The 19,412-nt window shown below is 40.3% G+C and overlaps 2 protein-coding genes across 2 annotated transcripts; one reads left to right on the top strand and one right to left on the bottom strand.

The window, feature by feature from the left end:
- The first annotated feature begins 4,887 nt into the window (after positions 1 to 4,887).
- Positions 4,888 to 9,974, top strand: LOC127771671 (AT-rich interactive domain-containing protein 2-like). The gene is made up of 2 exons (XM_052297596.1): positions 4,888 to 5,747; positions 8,347 to 9,974. The coding sequence occupies exons 1-2, from the start codon at positions 5,034 to 5,036 to the stop codon at positions 9,247 to 9,249; spliced, it is 1,617 nt and encodes a 538-aa protein (XP_052153556.1). The 5' UTR covers positions 4,888 to 5,033; the 3' UTR covers positions 9,250 to 9,974.
- Positions 9,975 to 10,102: 128 nt separating this feature from the next.
- On the bottom strand, positions 10,103 to 15,013 carry LOC127771672 (uncharacterized). Its single transcript, XM_052297597.1, has 2 exons — positions 14,173 to 15,013; positions 10,103 to 10,245 (listed from the first exon to the last, which is right to left on the bottom strand). Exons 1-2 carry the CDS (start codon positions 14,939 to 14,941, stop codon positions 10,103 to 10,105), a joined length of 912 nt encoding a protein of 303 aa, XP_052153557.1. The 5' UTR covers positions 14,942 to 15,013.
- Positions 15,014 to 19,412: the final 4,399 nt, after the last annotated feature.

The raw sequence follows: 19,412 nt of genomic DNA, 5'->3' as shown, positions 1-19,412 counted from the left end.
CCAATCTTCGTAAGTTATACAACTTTGTTGTTGATAATTTTTCTATTTGAAATCATTTAGTATTTAAAAATGTTGTTTGAAGTTGTCATATTTTCAAATTTAAATTCAATCTGTTTTAAAAAAAGGTATATAAAAAAATAACCAAATTAAAAGTTGTAAATCTTTATAAGTTATACAACTTTGTTATTGAGAATTTTTCCATTTGAAATTATTTACTACCCGAAAAATTATTTTGAATAATAAAATGAAGTATTATAGTGTAGTAAATTATTTTGCTACAGGTCAACTCACAAATATAAATATTTTATATGACAAATGGAAAAAAAATTCTAAGTCATCTCAATCGGGCATTAGTATAGAGTCCATCACGGATGAGTCATCCGTGACGGGCCTAGTTGTTACCGATTGAGATATGGTCACACAGGCCTGAGTTTTATGCACATCTAACATGTCTATGCGACCATATCTCAATCGGGCAATTTTTCGGCCTGTTACAGATGACTCATCCATGACGGCCCACTAATTACAGGTATGATAGAGAAGGTTATGTACTAGTGGTATTATCTGTACTATTATTATCGATCTGTGGAGAAAATCATCAAATTACGCACAACCCCATAGTTGATAGATGCATACCTTAGCAAATGAATCAAATTTCACATAGTGTGGATCTTCAAATTTCACATGGCCAGTTTTATTCGTAAGCATATAGAGGAAAGTTCAGGCATGCATTGTAGGACATTTAACATCTCGATCACTGTTTATTTTTTATTGGAAGAGTAGTGTCTAATATTAGTATCTTAATGATGTGAATTTTATGAAAACTATGTCTAGTGTCTTGAGTTGTAAATTACCTTATTTAACCATTATGATATGGAAGTGAGCGAAACCGCCACATCTGGAAGTATAACTCTATATGAACTAAATTTGCTGAGCTTGAAATTAGACATGGTGAAATGCACTTGTATTAATTGCATTTTGCATATAATGTAGAAGGAAAAAAAATAGCGAATTCGGATTTACTCTGATCTGTAGGCCTTGGCTGCAAACATTGCAACTAAAATTTTTTAATTCACTTCATCTGCATCAAAAAGGTTTTGCTGGAAACTTATCACTGAGAATTGAGACTGTCACTGCTGGAGAAATTATAAAGTTACATAGCCTGATCTTCTCCTCGCTGGCGCAAAAGAAGCCAAGGACGCTCGTCCATGCTGTTTCCGTCAAGTTCGGTATGCAATTCCTTGGCCCCACTCTCCTCTCCCATTTCCAATGTCTCACGTTGGATACATCGCCTCCGCTCTTGCCCCCGAACCACATAGGCTGTCTTTCTTGCCACCGATCCTACACAACGCCCTCTTCATTCATACAGCTCTAATGGTGCTCCGACCCTACACAACATCCTCTTCATCCATATGGCTCTAATCCATCTACATCTATATCTACATCAATGACTTGATGAATAGAAATAGAAAGAAAAAAGATTTTTTATCAGAATTGCTAAATATCATTCAACAGAAATTTAGGTATGAAATCTTATAGATTTTGGACAGTTGGATCCACGCCAAGATTCGCGCGTCAACTTCTTCTCCTCCAATTCCGGTAGGCTTCCCTTCTTCTTCGGCGCCAGCGACACCCCCAACTTTGACAAGGAGCATACGGGTTAGTGTTTGGGATTGGGGTTATGATAGGAGGGGGGTTGGAGGAGGGAGGAGGGGGTTCCTCAGGACTTAGAGGGATGGTTGTGGGCGGTTGGTGGTGGACACGAGCGGGTTGCGAGGCGCCGGCAGAGCCAAAGTCACGGGATTGGCAGCGGGTGGAGGGCCGGCTTTGGCGGCGGGAGAAAACAACGAGACTGGTTAGGAGGCGGCGGCCAGTGATATCCGACGGTGGGGAGCCGCTGGAGACGAGGAAGATGGTGGGGCGGGGGCACTCAGCACCACAACCTTGGGGGAGGCCTCGCCAGGGCCGTTAACCCGGCAGGGTAGCAGCGACTATGCAGGAGGTGGAGCACTGCTCGTCGCGTGCGTGAGCGTGAAGCGGCAGCGGTTGGCGGACTAAGAAGGGAAGGAGGAAAAGTAGGGTTGAGGTATGTTGCACAAATCTCAAAATATCAAATGGTCCTGAATTTGGAATATTTGGGGAGTTTTTTCCTTGTCAAAATCCACCTAGAAAGTCCTTTTTTATAGTTAGACTGACATTCACTTTGATGAAGTTTATAGGAGCTAGGATGTCATCGAATGATAATGATTCGAGAAAAGTTTAGTTGCTTTGGACAAGGCCAATGTTTGTGCCACCATGAGCAATAGGAGTGGGGTACACTGGAAAGAGCCACAACTATGTCCAAATGTACAATGCTTATGACTGGTAAGAAAATAAAGTGGGCCTCGCTGGGTTCCACCAAAAGAAAGAAAATGGCAAAAGGTCCCGCATGGCAGCCAAATGACTACAAATAAACAATTTAATGCAATTTTGTATTTCATTAGTATGAATAGCAAACCCTATATTTTATTGTCTTGTGACCACACCTTAAGCTTAGGCCAGGTGCATCTTATCTTGGTGATGCTTATGGTGTATCTCCACAATGGCAAATGTGCAAAACTTAGTAGCATTAAATGCTTAATGTGACCTTTTTTCAACATTGTGGATGCCCTTGGAGCAGGTACAATAGCAGACTATAAGTAAACTATAAACACATATCGAGAAGATAAAAGAAGAGAGAGAAAAGCAGCGGGCTACAAATTTATAGCCAGCTGCAACACGAACTTCAAGATACAATGTGTGTATGATAGCTGGGGTCTGTTGGTATTTCTTAACGACATTGATAGAAATATAATTCCCAGCAATGATGCAGAAATACTTCTGGTACATTATTGTTACAAAGTTCATCTGCAAGCGCACGGATATACCATTGTAGCATTTCACCCGAGAGTATTCCAAGGGTATCATATTTGTTTAATCCTGTGGGAAGATTATAATAGAGAGAACTGTAGTAATAATTTATATATTACTTATAATAATCCAAAGTCTAAGCAGGGGTTAATATAATTTGGTAGAGTGACATTAAGCAGAAGCATTCATACTCTCATTTATAATTACCTAAGCTAAGTGGAAAGAATATAGAAAGATCATATTCCTATACTTCTATTATGCAAACATATTATGCATACATCCTAGTTATATCATTACTTAGCTAATGCCCTCTTTCCGATGTCCTCTTGGTGTTTCGAGAAGCCACCCCTGATTGCAGAGTTTCTTACGACAATCCGTCATGACCATCCAACCAGGGTTAAATACAGAGGAGTACCCTCCCCAGGAAATTAACTTAGGACTATATACACGTGCGGAGGAAAACCGGTACTGAGCTGTCACCATCAGCGGCCCACCTCGCTTCCACAACATATAACCCCAAATAATAATATCCAGTAATATAAACACCACGCTTAAATTACCAAATACTACTCTAATATCGTCGTCATAACATAGAGTCATCGTATACACGATCATTATACGCACACCATTGCATCTCCCAGATAAGCTAGCATCATAACAAATATGACTCGGATATATAATAAATTTGGTATTCATATACTCGGAAAGTAATACAATACCAAAGTGGTATAAAGAAGAATATTCTAAATAAAGTACAAGTCTTACAAAAGAAAGAAAAGCTATTAGAGCCGTACCCGAATTATTCCGAAGACTCCGAGGACTGAAGATTATACTCTATTTCTGTTCCACTATACTCTAGAGACTATACTAAACTTATACTAAACTTGAGAGATGAAATGAACTTCTTGCTTGAGGTGTGTCTTGAAATGGAGAGACTGAGGGGGTTTATATAGGCTGGTAATGACGGTTGGAAAGGTCGGTAATACCCACCAACCGTCATTGGAGATCAATCCCAGCCGTCTAGCCAAACCCTGCAACCATCGGCGCTGCGGCTGGTTCGGCCAAACCCTGGGCTGGCCCAACCGGCCCAGTTCCTAGCAGGCGGCCTCCTCTCCTGTTGCTCACTTCGGACTTGTGAATTTTGGTCCAATTAATCGTGTCATTTCTGAGTTCTTGGTCCATCCTTCCAAGTCTGATTCTTGACATCGTCCGATTGATTGACCATCTATTTTTATGTCGATTCTCCTCTATTTTATGTTTATTCTTTGCAAGAGATTAGTAATCCTAATGCTAGTGGAATATATATTATTTAAATACAAATATGCATTGCGAGCATAACTAGTTCTTATTTCGGTAATATTGACGGGCGAGACTGATTGCTAACGACCGTCAACAGGGCTATGTATTAGTAGTGTAGTATATGACTATATATGATTTGAATAGTAGTTAGCTATACTATTAAACTTGCTTTTAGGAGTCTTCATCGTCTCACTCAATTGGCATCTCCTCTTAGGCCTGGTTCTTTCCAAAAACGTTATATCGAATCTTTGGATATATACACGGAATATTAAATATAGATAAAAATAAAAACTAATTACACGGTTTGCATGAAAATCGCTTGACGAATCTTTTGAGTCTAATTAGTCCATGATTAGCTATAAGTGCTACATTAACCCACATGTGCTAATGACAGCTTAATTATGCTCAAAAGATTCGTCTTATGGTTTCCAAGCGAGTTATGAAATTAGTTTTTTTTATTTATGTCCAAAAATCTCTTCGGACATCCAGTCAAACATCCGATGTGACACCCAAAAATTTTCTTTTCGCGAAATAAACTCATCTTTACTAAACCATGGACCTTATCCATCTACAATTCTACATCATATTTATTTAATGACCGATGAACAGAAATAGAAAAAGAAAGAATTTTTTTAAACTAACATTCGATATTTAGAAAATTATAATGGCATGGTTACAGTTTTTTTTTTTTTTATGGTTAGACTAACATTCACTCCGCACCTACCGAACACACCAGAAAGATCCAAACCCAAAATAAACAACGAAACTCGCACAAAAAAGGGAAAAAGAATGCGCCACCGTGGCCCACCGCCGTGACCTCGCCGCCGGCGAGGCCTCCCCTGCCCATGGACTCCGCCGGCGTCGTCCTCTCCATCCTCAGCAAGCTGCAGTCTCTCGGCTTCTGCGCCCATCTCCGGATCGGCGACGCCGCGGCCTCCGGCCCCCCCTCGGACCTGTTCGACACCGTCCTCGCCGCGTTCCTCCGCGAGGTCTACCCGGGCGGCCGCGAGGTGCGCCCTCTCCCGGCGAAGCTCGGCGACGGGAGCCGCGTCGACCTGCTCCGCCTCTTCTCCGCCATCCGCGCCGCCGGCGGCTACGCCGCGACGTCGTCGTCCCCCGCCGTCTGGGCCTCCGCCGCCGAGTCCGTTTGCCTCGACGCCACCCTCGCCGCGCCCGTCAAGCTAATCTACCACAAGTACCTCGCCGCCCTGGACCGCTGGATCCAGAGGCTCGTGGAGGCGCATGGACCCTTCCTGGATGGCAACGACGGGAGGAAGAAGCCAGAGCCATTCTTCGATTCCAATGGAAGGGAGAATGAAGAACCACTCTTGGAATGCAATGGGGGAGATCTGCAGCATCCAATCTTGAAGAGGAAGAGGGAGGACATGGTTGGGATGTTGGATTGGGTCAGGGAGCTTGCCGAGAATGGCGGTGAGGCAGGCACCATGGCTAACGGCTCGGCGAATGGGTACTACTCGTTGGCGTTGGCAGCGAGGAAGGCGGTGTTCGCGAAGAGGGCTCGCCGCTCGAGCCTGACGATGAATGGTGCACTCATGCAGGTTATTCCAATACCTTCAGTAGCACTTTATCAAAATGTTTGGCATCATTCATGTTGTTTAATCGTATTTTGATGTACTAACTGAATTGAGGTTAGCTTAACTATGATGATTCACCGATTGTATTAAGGCCTTGTTTAGTTGGGGAAAATTTTTGGGTTTGGTTGTCACATCGGATATACGGACGCACATTTGAAGTATGAAACGTAGTCTAATAACAAAACAAATTACAAATTCTGCCAGGAAACTGCGAGACGAATTTATTAAGCCTAATTAATCCATCATTAGCAAATGTTTACTGTAGCACCACATTGTCAAATCATGGCACAATTGGGCTTAAAAGATTCGTCTCGCAATTTATACGCAATCTGTGTAATTTTTTTTTGCCTACATTTAATACTCCATGCATGTGTCTAAACATTCGATGTGACAGCGTGAATTTTTTTGTTTTGGGAATTAAACAGGGCCTAAATCTTTTTGCTCAAATCCAATTGATAATGCTTGTTGAGAATAGACCAACTTATTGACGCATCTTTGTGATATTTGGCATTTTAGTGTAATTTGGAGAGTACATTTGTATTTCTTAGAGATTACACTGATATGATTGTTTGGAAGATAGTATAATGCCAACAGAAAGCCTAGGCGAAAACATTATTTCCGTCAATTCCTCCCTTCTGAGCCATAGTTAGATACTCGACATAAGTTGCTACCTGAGTCGGGAGTTGGCTATAATTGTTGATACATGCTAAAATGATCATTCTAATCGTACCTCCAATACTTGATTATTTGATATCTATTTATATGTTCTATAGTAATCTTGATAAGAAGATGCATACCTTTTCGCTCTTTGATAACTTGATACCTTCACAATAATAAAATTTAGAGGAGTTTAAAGGTTTTCTTTGGGTTCTGATTGATTCATAAATTCAATTGAGTTTGTGAGAATGGTTAAGTGTCTGAATTTCAAAGGATATGCATTGCATAAAAAACAAATAAATCCAAGTTTTTTTTACATCAAAACGAGTTGTGGAAAACAGCAATAAGCAGCACTCCAAATTCTATTTTGGAAGCTTTTTCTGATGGGAAAACTATCAATGATACTTTTAAAGCTTTTTTAGTTATAATGAAATGAAATTGTGGAAACTCCCATAGATAGGCAACTTATAATTCACATGCTATATCTTTCTTAGGTATTCAATCTTAGCTAAGCTTTTCTTGAATTTCTCTGCTTCTTATCTTTCTCTGGCATTCATCACTGTGGAATTTACAGAACAGTACAGAATTCAGCTTGAACCATGTTTCGCACAGGCAACAGCAATACTCTGGGTCGATCTGCAATATTATTAAAGATAACTTTGAGGAATAATAATAGCATTCGGCTGCTATACAGAAAGTTCTTTTTTATGACTAACTCATACTAACTAATTCTCTCTCCTAGGCAGATGGATTATATTTTTGACTCCACCTAAGACTGATCATATGATTCCTTGTTTTTGTTCCAGCTTCTAGGGTTTCCTCTTGTATAATCTCATTTATATACTGTAATCAATGTATTCATTTATGATCTTTTAGCTTAGGAATTGAGGCCTATGGGGGTCTCATATAATTATTGCTTTGAATATTTGTGTTGGTGGCTGTAATGATTTGTTCAAACAAAACTGTTTTTGCTACAACTCACTGACACATCGTAATGCTGTTACAAATAATTTGGGGCCTATCCTTTTATAATTTTCATGGCACTGAAACATACTCTTTCCTTACATCTTGCTATTACTAGACTTCTATTTCTGCAAAAATGGTGCAGACTGCAGCGTAATCCACAGACTCTGACCCCTCCACTACCAACTTTGGTTCACTATTCAATTTGGGGATACTGTTCAGTTTAGCAACAGTACTTAGGAACCATATTTATTTTTGTAGATTACTGATCCAAATGCCATCATGGATACAAATTACAGATTATATCAGATTAATGGTAATTATATCCTCTGAATGTTTTGGTTTATGGCAAAACCAACTCCTACTGCATAGCAAATCCTTCTGCACACTCTGATTTCCCAAAAGCTTTGTTTGAATCATCATCTTGGATGATCAAGAACTTCGATATCTACTGACAAAGAAGTATAAAGGCTCTTAAATTTAGTCTACATTGACCATCATACCTAAAACTCCTAGTTTATGCATAAATCCTTCTGCATCCTACAATTTCCTTAAATCTTCAAATAGAATTAGATTTTAATTAGAATGGAACCACAAATTTAGTTTTTGTTTGGTTTCCAAAGGAACTACAGTATATAAATCGATTTGTAAGCCAATTCTAAGGGTCAATTTGTGTTTGCTGATTTACTGTGCTGCGCTGTTGTTCTTTTGTTTTTAGCATGGAAATGCAGATGTAAAAAATATTGTAGTTTACTTTGTAAATCAAATTAAGTTTAGTTAAATTTTGTTATCAAACTATTAATTTCTCGAACTCATTCAGTTTTTGGTTGCCAAAGGAAATGCAAAATCCGAAAACACCATTGCATAGATGACGTTGTGATTTTCGTGCATGATATTGTCCTAGCACCTAATATACCCCTTTTTTGTTTTCTGTCGTTTGCAGGAAATATTTCCAATGGATTGCAAGTGCTGCATGAGTTCCAGCACTACTGGAATTGACAAACAAGAAAAATGCAGTAAAAAGATTCAACTTGTCATTCCACAGGCTGGTTCAGATATTAATGAATTGATAAATGTTGTAGAAAACATAAATGTGCCTTCAATTGGAATGGAGCAAGAGAACAACATTATTGGACAAGCGAAATATGAGAGTAGGAAACATCATAACTCTGACAACTGGCTTTTTACGAGTCAGCAGAGGAACAAAACACCAGTGGGCTCTGAGTTCCAAGCACAAGTACCACAATGGACTGGTGAGTTGCCTGTAAGCTATGATAATGCAGAAACCAGGAAATGGTTGGGCACAAAGGTCTGGCCTCTGGAAAATGGTAACAGGAAATTATCATATTTTTGTAACCCTGTTGGAAAAGGTAGAGAAGGTGTTTGTGGCTGCAACCTTCCAGGATCTGTAGAATGTGTTAGGTTTCATGTTGCAGAAAGGAGACTTCAGCTGCGACGTGAACTTGATTCAGCTTTCTATGCATGGGGATTTGATCGTATGGGAGAGGAAATCGCACTTTCCTGGACAGATAAAGAGGAAGCAAATTTCAAGGCTTGCGTGCAGCTTAATGCCCCATCTTCAGGAAGGAATTTCTGGAAGCGTCTCCATATGCTTTTTCAGTCAAAGGGTAGGAAAGAACTTGTGAGCTACTATTTTAATTGTTTTCTACTTAGACGGAGGTGTTATCAGAATAGGATGACTCCAAATAACATAGATAGTGATGATGAGGATGAGACAGAATTTGGATTCTTGGGTAACCGCCTCGGTCATAATGCAACTAAGTATGACAGTTCCAAGTATACCCTTTGTATCGAAAGTACACACTGCATGGATCTCAACCAATAGTTTCTGATCAGCATTAATGAAGATGATTGAAGTTTAGTAGTTCACTTCTCTTGCTGTTGAGTGTCTTGGATAAGGTTTAAATAGGCGGATTGGAGTTTTGGTGTTTAACTTCTCTCATTGCCAATGGTTTCTGCGCGATATAAAGAAGCTTACTGAAATTTGGCAATTAATTTCTTCCATTGCCAATGGTTTCTGATCAGATATAGAGAAGCCGATTGAGTTTGATAATACACTTCTCTCTTTGCGAAAAGTTTCTGATCAGATGAATGCTTTCATCCACTGATTTCTTATGCAGACGGAAATGTAAATGCTTAAGTGCAAGCCAATCATTTGAACAAGTTGCTTACCGCTGCGGAAGATTGACCGAAGCTTGCGATTGAAGTTGGGAGGCAAGTTTTGATAGAGTGTAGTGGCACTGATATGTGAACAATCACATGGATTCATTATATCCACAAGGTGAAAAAGAGAACAGCGGTAGCATTTTTACCGATGCTTCCTTGAAGGTATCACATGTACCATTTTCTAGTTTTATCCTTTGTGTAAAGTAGTTTTGCATACATTGCACAGTAGTATGATTAACTGCTCCTTGCTCTAGGCTCCCTTTTCGTAGTATTTATCTAGACTAAGGGTTAGATCCTTAAAAAGCTATGAGCATGTATGTAGAGGTTAGTCTTCGGAAACTATCACCTTTTTAGATAATGGAAGCTTTATTAAGACTCAATCAAATACACCAAGATGATACATTCCAACTGAGCCCACTCCTGGCCTCTGCATAAAATGCACACAACCAATAAAAGGACAAAACTAAACCCCCATCATGAAACATAGATATTAGTGACTATCAATTCGTAGACTAGATCGCCACCCATGCTCCTGGGTAAAAACATCCCGTGCCACCTGGTCTAAACGTCGAGATACCACCGCAATAGTATCCTGCAATCCTGGTTTGTGGAGGATAGCCCAGGTACATAGCCACCGGGTAACTAGAGTAATAACCTGTAGAGGAGAAGACACTAACTTGTTATCAAAATTAACCCCGTTTCTGTTTAGCCAAATGGACCAACAAAGAGCTGTTGCACCCATCAAAAGCAGATTTCTCATTTCTTTAGGAACACATGAAAGCCAATGCCCAAACATATGAGTAACATTTTGAGGAGGTTGAAAGTTAGAGGCCATATGAATAACGGACCATACCAAACAAGATAGATGAAATTGGAAAACAAATGTTGAATGGTTTCATCCTTATGACAAAAGCAACATTTTTTTACTACCTTTCCAATTTCGCTTAGCTAGGTTATCCATGGTTAGAATTACTCCCTGATGTAAGTACCAAAGGAAAACTTTTACTTTTAACGGTACTTTAATCTTCCAAATACGTCTATTAATATTCGGGACGCCTGTATGAACAAGAGCTATGTAATGTGAATTGACCGAGAAGACCCCATTGGGGGTGAGATTCCAGCGAAATTCATCTTGCTCTTGTGTCAACACCAAATCAGCTATGCGAGGCAATAAATTATGCCAAGCAGCTAATTTTGCTCCAATTAAATCTCGTCTCCATGAAAAGCTTGGAGGGTTCGTTTGAAAGATTTGTGATATTGTCGATTGTTTATGCCTAACTATGTTATAGAGACAAGGATATTGATCTCTCAACGAGGCATTACCCAACCACTTATCTTCCCAAAACCTTATTTGAGAGCCGTCCCTAATACGAAAAGACCCAAACCGAAAAAAATTCTTGTTTGGCCTTTATAAGACTAGCCCAAAAATGTGAGTCTCCTGCTTTCCAATAAGCCTAAGATAAAGGTTGTGATCCCAAATATTTATTACGTATCAACTGTTGCCACATTAGGTAAGCAACTTGAATAGCCACTTGCTAAGTAACGCTATATTCTTTACCTCGAGGTCATGAATTCCCAGCCCCCCTTGATCTTTGGGATGACAGATGATGTCCTACTTAGCAAGCCGGTATTTTTTCTTATGGCCATCCCCTTGCCAATATAACCTAGATTGGAGGTAATCAAGTTTTTTAAGTACCCCACTAGGTATTGCAAGGAACAACATCATATACATTAGGAGACTACTAAGTACTGAGTTAATCAGTGTAAGTCGCCCTCCCAACGAAAGAAGTTTTCCTTTCCAGCTACTTACTTTCTTTTCAAATCTTTCGACCACTTCTTTCCATTCCACATTTCTTAACTTCCTACAATGGATCGGAATGCCAAGATATCGAAAAGGAAAATTGCCAACCTGGCAACCGAAGAGTTGGGCATATTGATCTCTATACTCAAGCGCTTCGCCAAAACGATATAGTTCACTTTTATGAAAATTGATCTTCAGACCCGAGAATTGCTCAAAGGCTAGAAGCACCGACTTCATATTATGAGCTTTCTCAAGGTCATGATTCATAAAAAGAACTATGTCATCCGCATATTGTAATATAAACAGTCCCCCATCAATCAAATGCGGAATGAGACCATCTACTTGCCCTTGTGTTTTGGCTCTATTTATCAAGGTAACTAACATGTCAACAATAAAGTTGAATAGGATTGGGGAGAGAGGGTCTCCTTGCCGAAGGCCTTTTTTAGTCTGGAAAAAAGGTCCGACGTCATCATTGACTTTGACCGCCACACTTCCCCCGACGATGAAAGATTCGATCCAAGAAATCCACTTGGGCGAGAAACCTTTCTTCCGTAGAGTTTGTAACAAGAAGGGCCATTTGACCTTGTCATAGGCTTTTTCAAAGTCAATTTTGAATATCACACCATTCAATTTTTTTCTGTGTAGTTCATGAACTGTTTCATGTATGATGACGACTCCATCTAAGATGTTTCGCCCACGCATGAAAGCTGTTTGTGTTGGATTCATTAAATGGTCAGCTACCGAGCTAATTCGGTTTGTGGCGACCTTAGTGAATATTTTATAACTAACATTTAACAAGCATATTGGTCTATATTGTTGGATTTGATTTGCTTCTTCAACTTTCGGAATAAGAGAATCACCCCAAAGTTTAGACTAAAAATTGGAAGGCTGCCAGAGTGGAATTCATTAAATAAATTCAGTAGATCATGCTTAATGACTTCCCAAAATTTTTGGTAAAATTCAACTGGGAAACCATCTGGTCCAGGAGCTTTATAATGCTCCATTGCAAAGATCGCTTCCTTTATTTCTTTCTCCAAAAAAGGAGTAGTAAGAAAGTCATTTTCTGCTTGTGTGACCTGAGCCATATCCTCAGTTATGTGCTCATCAAGTGAAAACGAGTTTTCCTCTAGCGGTCCAAAGAGTTTCTTGTAAAAAATTGTAATGTATGTTTTCAACGCCTCAACCCCCTCAATTTTTCCTTCATCCTGATCTAGGAAGAAGATCCTCTTTCTTCCTATGTTTGCCATTGGCAATCAAGTTAAAATATTTTGTATTATTGTCTCCAAGGAGAACGTCTGAGACTTTTGAGCGTTGGTACCATCTAATCTCCTCTTCACGAAGTAGTCTTGCAAGATTATCCCTCGATTGATCAAGAAGATTTCTTTCTTGATCCGAAAGGAGTCGCACCCCTGCAGTGATATCTAGTTCGTCAACGGTCTGTTGTAGATGAGCTTTTTTCTGTTTAAAGATGCCATTGGTATGAGCAGACCGACCTCTCAGATGTCGGCGTAAAGCGTTCATTTTGTTATTCCATCGTTGGACTGCATTACGACCCTTGAATGGTTTATTCCAAATTTCGACAACACGATCATGGAAATCGTCGCGCAGAAACTAGCTAAGTTCCATCTTGAACTGCTTAAGGTTTCCAGCAAAGGCCGTTTCCCCTATGTCAAGGAACAAAGGCGTGTGATCTGACACCCCTCTATCTAGTGCATGAACCGATACCATAGGGTATTTGGATTCCCATTCCGTGGAAGTAAGAACCCTATCTAGCTTCTCATACGTCGGTATAAGGAGCGAGTTTGCCCAAGTATATTGCCTGCCCATTAGAGCGATCTCTCTTAAGTCAAAGCTATCAATCACAACATTGAAGAGAAAAGGCCAGTGAGCGTTGTATCGGTCACTGTTTTTTTCCGCACTACTTCTCAAAATGTTGAAATCCCCCCTATTAGAGTGGGGAGATGATTATGCTGGCACGTGCAAACTAACTCTGCCAAGAAACTAGATTTAAAATCATCTTGGGCCGGTCCATACACTGCCATCAAAATCCATTTAAAGTTATCCTCCCTATTGTTGAGATGAAATTTAACGAAAAATTCCCCTTCAACAATTAAGGATAGATCCAATACAGCCGCATTAACCCCAAGTAGAATACCCCCCGATCTTCCTTTAGGTGGGAGACAATGCCAGACAAAATCAGCACCTCCAGAGAGGCGATCTAAATTTGTCTTCGACATTTCGCCCTTTCTTGTCTCAAGCAATGCAACAAAATCTAGCTTTTTTTCTCTAACAATATCTGCCACATACCGGAATTTAGCCAAGTCTGAAAGACCTCTGCTATTCCAAAAAATTCCTTTCATGATGAAACAATTTTAGTGGTTTTTGGATTTTTGGGATGAGACTTTCGCTCTTTCCTTTTTGAAGATGATTTAGATTTTCTAGTGGAAACCAACAAGTCACAAATTTTGTTACTTTGGTCTACATCCTCCATATCAATCTCCGAGATATCCTTGACTAAGTGAGTGAGTAGGGCGCCATCAATATCGTCGCCCTCGTCATCACTTGTCATAAAAGGATCCACCTTCGACACAAAAGAAATGGACTGGTTGTTTTCTCTAGGCTTGGTTGCTACTTTTGTTCTATCTACCTCAATATGTTTCAAGACATTGAGCAGAAAAGAAACATTAGAAGTACCCAAAGAAACTCCTAAAGATTTAAGATTGGAAGCAACATTAACATGAGGTAAAGAAGGTAGGGACTAAGAAGGCCTAGTAGCAGTACCTTGCTGAAATGATGCAATACGAGAGGCCGAGTGCAGCTGATTGGTCGGTACCGTAACCTCCCGTGCCGCAAAGCTATCATCCAAATTATGCACTGCTGTCCTCTTCATTGCCTTGAGCAGCGAGTCGTCATCCCCTCTAGCGATGCCATCCAAGTTCTCAACATTGGATCGCATACTACGGCGACGAGGTGTGGAGGAGCCAGCCTTGCTGCCACTTGCGCGAGTCAACTGCGGTACAGGCGAAGAAGTGTTTATTTTCCCTTCCTGTAAGACTTCCTCATGTGCCACCGGAGAAAGGACAGCAGTTGTCCTAGTTGCTGCAGCTGACCTAGGGGTGAGCAAAGGGAGATGTTCCGACCCCGTTGTCTGCGTGCGAAGTTGCTCAGGTGCAGAAGGGATGCCGTCCGGTTTATAAGAGCAGGTATGTGTCATAATTCTTGGTGTTGACCTGGCTGTCATGACCTCTTTCTCATCAGCTATCACAGGCCGAGGAGGTGGCAGAGGCTGGCAATTCACAAGAGGAGTTAAGGCCAGTTGCATGGCTGTAACATCTGAAGATTGCTCCTTTGGAGGAGTTGTATTTTCTGAGTTCCTTGCCTTCTTATGCACCTGATCATGGTGACCATCCCTTGACGAGTCATCTTGATCTTCTTGTGTGTCCCCATCATGATCCATCTGATCAACCTCCATAATCTTAGCCGGACGAAAACTCTCATTTTCCAAAGCATAAGTAAGTGATAGGGTATCCCAACTTTCCAAAGACAACATCCGTTGTGATCGGCAACACTACACTGCTATGCATGAACACCTTCATTCTAATCACCCACGTGCGTCTGTAAGTGAGCATATCAATCTCCTGTGTAGCCCGAATGACACAACCTAATGCCCAAAAGGCCAAGTAATGATGCCATGGGGCGGGCACACCCGACACATGTATCCACACCTCATCCAATTCATATGCCGGTATCACATCATCAGGAGTCTTCCACTCAATTATTGTCATTGAAACCCCGTGATTCTTTAGACAGAATTCAACGTCATCCATCCTCTTTAATTCCTCAAAAGAAGGGAAGGCGACGAGGAAAGAGTTGTCACCATGAGGGATAGCTTCCCACTTCCAGTCCGGCCTTATCCGATGAGCTAGGTCGGCCTGAACTATCTCTCGGGATAGCACGCCACCGTGAATGGATACCAATGCCGTGGGAGCAGTTGAGGGTAATTGCACATTCATTCCAAAGTCACTAATTTGGAGAAAACCAAACTAGGTTTTACCGAAACCAAAAAGCGAGCATGTGGGTTTCGGCAACTTGAGCACCGGACACTTCGTTGCTAGATGAGAATCCTTCTTGTTGCAAATGTAGCAATCAAGGCCCGCTTTGCATACCTGCGCCGTATGGCCACTTGTTTTGCACCTGTGACAATGAGGCGGTCTCGGTTTCTTTGCTTTAATTAGCTGTCTCTACTTGCTGCGTTGGTATCTCCCTCTGTTGTTCTTGGTTTGTCGGCACCGGCGCTGTGGGTGGTTGTACCGGTCTAGCTTGGAGGGCAGCCCGCGACTGGTCTCCATGATCACGAATGCGAGGCGGCCCGGGATTGGCTCCCTGATGGAACTTGCTGAAAGAGTGGTGCTGCCCTTGAGCAGCCCCTCCTTGCCAGCGTTGTTGCCTCCAAATCTTGGGAGATGTGGACGCTGGAACTGCTGTTGCCCTGCCGCTGTTTCCTCACGACGTTGCCCAGCCATCGCCGGGTCGAGCCGCCATTGCCGCGTACGAGAGTTTGCCCTGGACTGGTTTTTTGGGTAGAGATTGTGGTACCAACCAACGAAAATGCGAATCCGAACTATTTCGATCCCACCACCGAGAGGCAGGGGTCGGGAAGCCAATTTCCTCCCAAAAGTTGTCAACTAATAGTAGAGAATCGAAATCTCCTGTTTGAGAGGCAGTTTTCATCTCCTCACCTTCAAGGCTAGCTAGTAGCCAACTACCGAGTAACTGTTGTGAAGCAGGGAGAAGAGACGTGCTATCCATGGTCGAGAGATGATCAAGTCCAGAGCCATGTTCTTGATCGCACCTGCTTGGAGATCAGCTACAACGCCCATCCTCAAAAACATCAGATAAACTATGTCGACGAGAAGGACGCCGTGCATCACCTCCATCGATTTGGGCATCACCTGCAACAACAGCGCAGGCTTCCGGCGCCGACGCCGATGACGAGACCCTCGATCTCCCTGGACAGGGAGAAGAAAGAGCCGCCGAGGAAGACGAACTCAACATCGGAGGTGGCGCCGATGAGGGCAGGAGGCATCTGCACAGAGCGTGGATGGCGGCTTGAAACAGTGCCCGAATCCTGTTACTGAAGAGGCCAGTGCCAGGAGACAGGAGGAGGATCCGGCGCCTCCGCCAGCGAAGCCCCGACCCTGAAATCGCCCAACTATCGCCCCTCCACAAAACTCGGGCATTCAAATAGATGAATACTGTATGATATTTCTCATGTTCGGAAACTATCACTTACTCCCTCCGTTCCAAAAAAAGGCAAACCCTAGGTTTCCGTGTCTAACTTTAACTGTCCGTCTTATATGAATTTTTTTTATAATTCGTATTTTCATTGTTGTTAGATGATAAAACATGATTAATATTTTATGCGTGACTTGTTTTTTTAATTTTTTTATAATTTTTTCAAATAAGACGAACGGTCAAACATTGGACACGGAAACCAGGATTTGTCTTTTTTTTTGGGACGGAGGGAGTAAGATGTTGTTCTTTGTAGATTCAGTATATATGTTGATAACACCCTTCCCTGTAGTCTCCTTTCGACTTGCAATATATATGGTTGAAAAATGCCCCCATTTTATTGTGTTCCAGTTCACTAAAAAAATTATCACCTACTGTCATGTTCTTATTTGGTATGTTCCATATATTCAGTCATGTGGATTCCGCGCATACTGTATTTTGATATGAAATGATGTACGTAAACAGGTCAAATGGAAGTAACCGAAATTCCGTGCTAATCAAGAGTCCCATCGCTGGTAAAAGCCTGCATAATGCAGGTTGGATGGTATATGCCTCTGAAAATAGGACTTTTGTGCTTGTTCAGTAGGTTGCAACTTGCAAGAAAGGAATTGCCAGCCAGGCTATATTTTCTGGTTGTTACTTTATCCTTGGTAGGTACCAAACAAAGTGAATTTTGTTTTTCTGCATGTCTGAAATGTCTGTTAAATTTCATGACGGAAGTTTAATCTATATATGGCGAACATACACTGGCTTGAAACTAAGCATTCCGTTTAGTCTTGTGTGAACGATTGATGTTTCTTCTTTCAATGAGCTCCATTATTGAATCATATAATGTTATGTGAAATATTATTGTTTTTTCTTGCAAATGGAGATCCATTGTTGTATGTACCATGTACTGTTATGTGAAAGATAAAGCAGGGACCAAAGAAAAATACTTTGTTGTGTAACGGGTTCTTTTGCATGCACCTAATGTTTGTAATGGTTCCGTTGCAATGCACGAGGACTTTTTCCTTTATCTTTTGCTTTCATTTTTTTTCTTTTGGAAATGGGCAATGTCTTCATTTTCTATTATGTATTTTTTTTAACAACGAAGCTAGGATGCCAATGCCAATCTCTCTTTTTTTGGGGTGGGGTTGGGCGCTCGTCATTAGCGCTTTAATGACAGTGCTAATCACATTAATTATGCTAATTATAGTTTTTATAATTAGTATAATAAATGAATAATTAAGTTGAGAAATTTTGTAATATGAGATGAAAGTTTCCAATATTAGGATAACTTGACTTGAAAGTTTTTAAAATTTGAGTTAAAAGTTTTCGAGATTTAAGTTGAAAGTTTTCAAGATTTGAGTTGGAAGTTTAAATTTTGAGTTGGAAGTCTTCAAAATTTTAGTTAAAAGTTCAAATTTCGAGTTAACATTTTTCAAATTTTGAGTTGAAAAGATTTCAAAATTTGAGTTAGTTTCAAATTATGAGTTGAAAGTTTTTAAATTTTGAGGTGATGAAAGTTTTCAAATTCAGAGTTGAAAGTTTAAAATATTAGGTGTGACTTTTTTTTATAGAAAGTTCTAAATTTTATTTGAAAGTTTCAAATTTCATGTATAGATTTTTAAATGTTTAGTAAAAAAAGAAACAACATCGAATCTCCTGCCATAAAAGGAAATCTTATCTTAATTAATACCGTAAGTACTGATAACTAATGAAGATCCTGATTCCCACTCTCCGCACGTGAACCGCGCGCAACTTCGTTTGACGGCGTGTCTGCGCGTATTAGGAATTTTCGAATGTGATGGTATATTTTGTTGGAGAAGGAAGCTTGCATCCGTCATTCTCTTAATTACACTACTACAGAACATCTCATAGAAACTGAACTTATAGGTGCCGGTTTGCTTAAAACCAGCATCTATGAAGCTTTTTCTATCTTTTTCAGTGTAAAATTAAGAACCGGTACTTGTAATCACTCATTGGTAACGGTTTATAACAAAAACCAGTACCAATAGTCCTCTAAAATCATAGTTGTCGGTTCTTATAATAAACCGGTACTTATGGATATCATATAACCGGCACCTATAACTATGATACTATAGATACCAGTCTTTATTTTGATCCGTCATATATGAGCATTACATAGGTGCCGGCTATTAATAAAAACCAGCACCTATGATGACGCAACTCATATATGATTGTTTTTTATATAAATTTTTCATGTAAAGTTAAATGAAGATAAACTTTACATCAAATTTGTAACAACTTTGTAGTTGATGACTTTTTGTTTAGGGTCGTTTGGATGTTAGAAATGTGTTACAAGGTATCATATCTATTTGCATGAGCATATATTTAAAATTTCTAAAGGATATCATATGGAGACAAAACCTATATAAAAGTTGTAGATATGGATTAGATCTACATTTTTGTAGTTGACAAACTGTTCATTTGAGCTTATCTATGGTGCCAAATATGGTTTATAAGTTTGGATAACAGTAGTCTCAAAAGAATATCATTTGTTTCTAAGACAAGAAGTGTTTGTAGGTTTGGTGTTAAGGTGACTTTATGTGACTAGAGAGGTCTTAGAGTTCGAATATTGCTTGACACATGTATATGAATATGAGTTGAAGCAATAATATGACTTGTGGGATTAAGAGTGTGATTGTATAGGAGCCTAATAAAAATACAAAATATGTTTTTTCAATTATTTAGCACCTACCACTACTACATAACGGGTTTTCGCATAC

The sequence above is a fragment of the Oryza glaberrima genome, chromosome 4 (genome assembly GCF_000147395.1).
Source record: "Oryza glaberrima chromosome 4, OglaRS2, whole genome shotgun sequence".
In the NCBI taxonomy this organism is placed as follows: domain Eukaryota; kingdom Viridiplantae; phylum Streptophyta; class Magnoliopsida; order Poales; family Poaceae; genus Oryza; species Oryza glaberrima.
The sequence above is the reverse complement of the archived record's forward strand: the minus strand, read 5'-3'. Positions and strand labels throughout refer to the sequence as shown.

Bases quoted from the DNA above. Each gene is read 5' to 3' on its own strand.
- LOC127771671 (XM_052297596.1), top strand. From the start codon at position 5,034: ATGGACTCCGCCGGCGTCGTCCTCTCCATCCTCAGCAAGCTGCAGTCT. The intron at 5,748-8,346 runs GTTATTCCAATA...TGTCGTTTGCAG, and splicing joins TGAATGGTGCACTCATGCAG to GAAATATTTCCAATGGATTG.
- LOC127771672 (XM_052297597.1), bottom strand. From the start codon at position 14,941: ATGTTGTCTTTGGAAAGTTGGGATACCCTATCACTTACTTATGCTTTG. The intron at 10,246-14,172 runs GTACTGCTACTA...TCTCCTCTACAG, and splicing joins TATTGCATCATTTCAGCAAG to GTTATTACTCTAGTTACCCG.